The sequence below is a fragment of the Nestor notabilis genome, unplaced genomic scaffold (genome assembly GCF_000696875.1).
Source record: "Nestor notabilis isolate BGI_N333 unplaced genomic scaffold, ASM69687v1 C15255813, whole genome shotgun sequence".
In the NCBI taxonomy this organism is placed as follows: domain Eukaryota; kingdom Metazoa; phylum Chordata; class Aves; order Psittaciformes; family Psittacidae; genus Nestor; species Nestor notabilis.
Genome location: NW_009951420.1, coordinates 1 through 3,616, shown reverse-complemented (window position 1 = coordinate 3,616; position 3,616 = coordinate 1). Strand labels below are relative to the sequence as shown.

The following is a 3,616-nucleotide window of genomic DNA, read 5'->3' as shown; positions in this document are numbered from 1 at the left end:
TGAACCGCTGGATCCTCTTGATCTAAAGGAAGAAACGCACTCTTGCTGTGCAAAAGGTGACTGATACTTCATGTGTTTATCATCTCCACTTTCAGCGTACACAGGGTAGGTTGCATTTTGGCTCCTCGACTGCCTTTGTTCATTTTGCTTCATTTCATCATCTACTATATGCTTAGGCCTTGCCCATCTTTCATTCTGAGAGGGACTCTGCCTTCCAGAATTCAACTGTTCATCTGAGTATTTAAGACTATAATTAATAGGAGTATCTAGCTCTCCATCGTTGTCATCCATATGATTTGCACTATGAATCTTATGTGCCAGGTCAGCTGGATATTTACCATAACTACAAAATTTACTTTCATCATCTTCAGAGTAAGATTCAACAGAAGGTTTCATTTGGCCTCTTTTACCATAGCCATCACTACTGCTGACACTATTTAAACTATCATTTGAAGCTCTCTTGTATTCCATTTTAGTATAAGGCACAGGACATGTCCTATTTGAATTCTCAGATATAGGGAAGTATGTATTTGAGTGACTGTGGGCCGTAGCTGATCTCCTTGGGGCATTTCTATCTTCTGTCAAACAGTGCATTTCAGAAGTGGAACCTGAACTTTTGTCTTCTTGTGGAATATGCATGCTTGTTGTTACTTCTTCCATAACTTTGGTGATCTGAGCTGCAGCAGTAGAAATCTGCATTCCCTTTCTCTTAGAGGAACTCCCAGCATTCTCAGGAGCTGGATGATAGGTATTTAAGCCTACTGCTCGTTCTCTGTCAAGACTTCTGTCTTTCTCAGATCGAGAATTTTCTATGTTTCCTCTACTGGAAGAGGAGGAGCCAGGCAATACTGTAGTATTTAAATATGGTGAAAGTACAGTCACATTACCAGCATTAAAACTCTCTGATCTGCATACACCATCATCATGCCGACTCGAGTCCAAGACATACTCACTGTATACATTTTGCTTATGTCTCTGCTTATTACGGTGAGATGCTTTCGGGCTTAAATTATCAATGTTGTCAAAAGTCTCTGATAAATGCTGAGCATCTAATTCTGCTTCCAGTGCCTTTTGTTTTCTGACATGAAGAGACGGTAAGCTTGATCCCGGAGACATAATGTTGGCATCTTTATATTTTGCTGGCCTGTTTGCCATGAGGTTTCTTAAAGCTGCAGCGCTACCCATGGCTATCATTTTGTGCTTGGAGTGAATGAGATTTTTCAGCATGCTCACGGCTCCCATGTCCCACAGTGCCTCCTGATCCTTCGCATTTCGTGCAGAAAGATTCCACAGGGTCCCACATGCATTACTGACTATTGTCAAACTGTGTGACTTCAAATGTTGTAACAATGTTTGTAAGCAGCTGTTCTCTCGCAGGATTTGCCTGGTGTTGAGTAATTGGAAACAAATGTCAGTAAGCAGCATTTCAAAAGGGTAAGAGAGAACGCAAAACAAAAACCTATACACTAGAGGCAAGTTTTGCCCTTATAAAGGATAATCACGAATTCTCCAGTGCAAACTTTTATTTCCTCTAGCTTTCATCTGAACGCTAATTAAGTCCTATTACAAACATGAATAGTTAGCTTTTAGTACAGTTCCTCATCAACAAGCAGCAGGTATTAATATGTCTGCGTATTCCTGTTATGTAAATGAAATAAATACTTGCCTTATCAAATGCATTTAAAATTATCTGTACCTAATTACAACACTTAATACATGCATTCATAATAAGACTCAAGTCTTAGAAACTGTCTACTAAATATGCATGTGGAACTGCTGAAGATTTTCAGGGAAAAAAAAAGCATACCCACCTATGGTCCTCATTAGTAGCAATTAAGCTAGAAACATTTCTTAATATTCCTCCTCCGCTTTCTATGATAGCTAACGTGTTTGTTTGGCTCCGGTATGTCAGTGTGCCAACTAGAAATGCAAGAGCACCATCAACAGCACATATGTCAGCTTTGTTCCCAGTACAGTGTGCTGACAAATTCCATAAGGCACTCAGAACACTTTTTAGGGTGGATTCCTAGGACAGTAACAAAATGGCAGAATTAGAGAAGTTTTCAGCTATTGATCGCAAGCTCTCAGAAGTACGTAAGTTAGCTCCAAGGTGTTCCGTGTGTTCCAATTTCTGCTTTCTGGGCTGATAATTTATGTGTGCAGACAGCAGTGCACACATAAATACTTCTGTTTGCTTCTCTCCTTCCTTCAGCTATGGATTTGGTATTTCTTGCTTAGAGTTTTCAGAAATCTGTGACACAATACATGGTAGCTGCCATAATGGTAAAAATGGCTTGAAGACTAGGTGTCGGGAGACTCTGGAATTGAATATAATCCTGTCTGGATGCCAAAAATATATCTAGAAGATCACAGAAGTGGTAGTTACCTATTCATTAACTCAAAAGAGGTTTTATTAAATTGTAAAATTATAAAAAAGTCTATTTGAACAGCAAAGCTCATGAAAGTGAAGAGCAAAAGCTGTCAACTCTCATAAATAAAACTAGAGAACTACGAGTAGTTTTAGAATGTCATGCTACATGGTGGTTTGCTGCTATGTTAAGTCAAAGCAACCCTCTTTCTTCAAAGCAAGTTACCTAAACCAGCCCATATAAGTGACCAACTGCGTTTACAAAAAAGGACCGCATTTGCGGTTTGTGTAAAATAAACACAATCTCTCAAAAATTATCTCAATCATTTATACAGGATACCTTCTTAACTTCTAAAGCACATTCCATCAATGCTTTCACGCTTCCAACTTCTCTCAGAGTCTTTTTGCTGTTTACATCTGCTCGCCAGGACAAGTTCCTTAACACACTTGCAATGACCTGCAAAACATGTAAGAAAAACAATGTATGTCAGTATGACTACTTTTCAGCAGGTTGTCAGACTTCCCTCATAGATTTCTGGAGTATTACGGATTAATGAACATTGCTCTTGTTCACCTACTGAACTAAAATTTGCTAAAACCTGCTTTTTGGGGTGTTCTCTGCTAGACTGTTCTAACATTTCAGTATCAAGTTAGATCAAAGGCACTGGCTTTTGTGTGTGGGAACCTAGAAGAAAAATTTTAAATCATGCTCCCTGCTTTCCACACTGGTTGAAAAATTGGTCCGAAAGTTCAGATTTCTGCTCTACTCTGATAATTTAATATCACCTTTTCTCAGCTTTTCTACTTGTGAAAAAGAACAGTGACACGTGCCTGTCTCTCAGATGGCATGACTTTGACTGATCAGAAAACTCTTTAAAGTCCTTTAAAATTACACTGTATCTTACACAATCAGAATAGTTACCTATAGATGATGAACAACACTTCAGACAATATCCTTGTCCCTGGCAGCAGCTAGACTGAGACAGTTACTGTAGTGGACAGTCATTACACATTAAACTCCATCCATTTATCAGCTACAGCATTTACAACCATCATGAAATATATGTGGTAGAAAACTTTAACCTGTGGATATTCTCCGTGTCACTGAAGTGCAGAAGCGTGTTGGGTTATGTGATGAACACTCCCCCAGTTGCATGCTGAGGGACCACAGGGAGCCAGAGAAGATGGAGGAGCCCAGTACAACCCTGCTCTGGCCGCTCCCAGGCCCACCACAGGAACCATCAGGCC

The 3,616-nt window shown here is 39.7% G+C and overlaps 1 protein-coding gene across 1 annotated transcript; it reads right to left on the bottom strand.

Annotated features, from left to right (window-relative positions):
* Positions 1-3: 3 nt before the first annotated feature.
* On the bottom strand, positions 4-2,828 carry LOC104412351 (adenomatous polyposis coli protein-like; the record flags this gene model as incomplete). Its single annotated transcript, XM_010023050.1, has 3 exons — positions 4-1,384; positions 1,812-2,026; positions 2,709-2,828. Coding segments are annotated over 3 exons (1,716 nt in total), but the record flags the coding sequence as incomplete, so codon positions are not given.
* Positions 2,829-3,616: the final 788 nt, after the last annotated feature.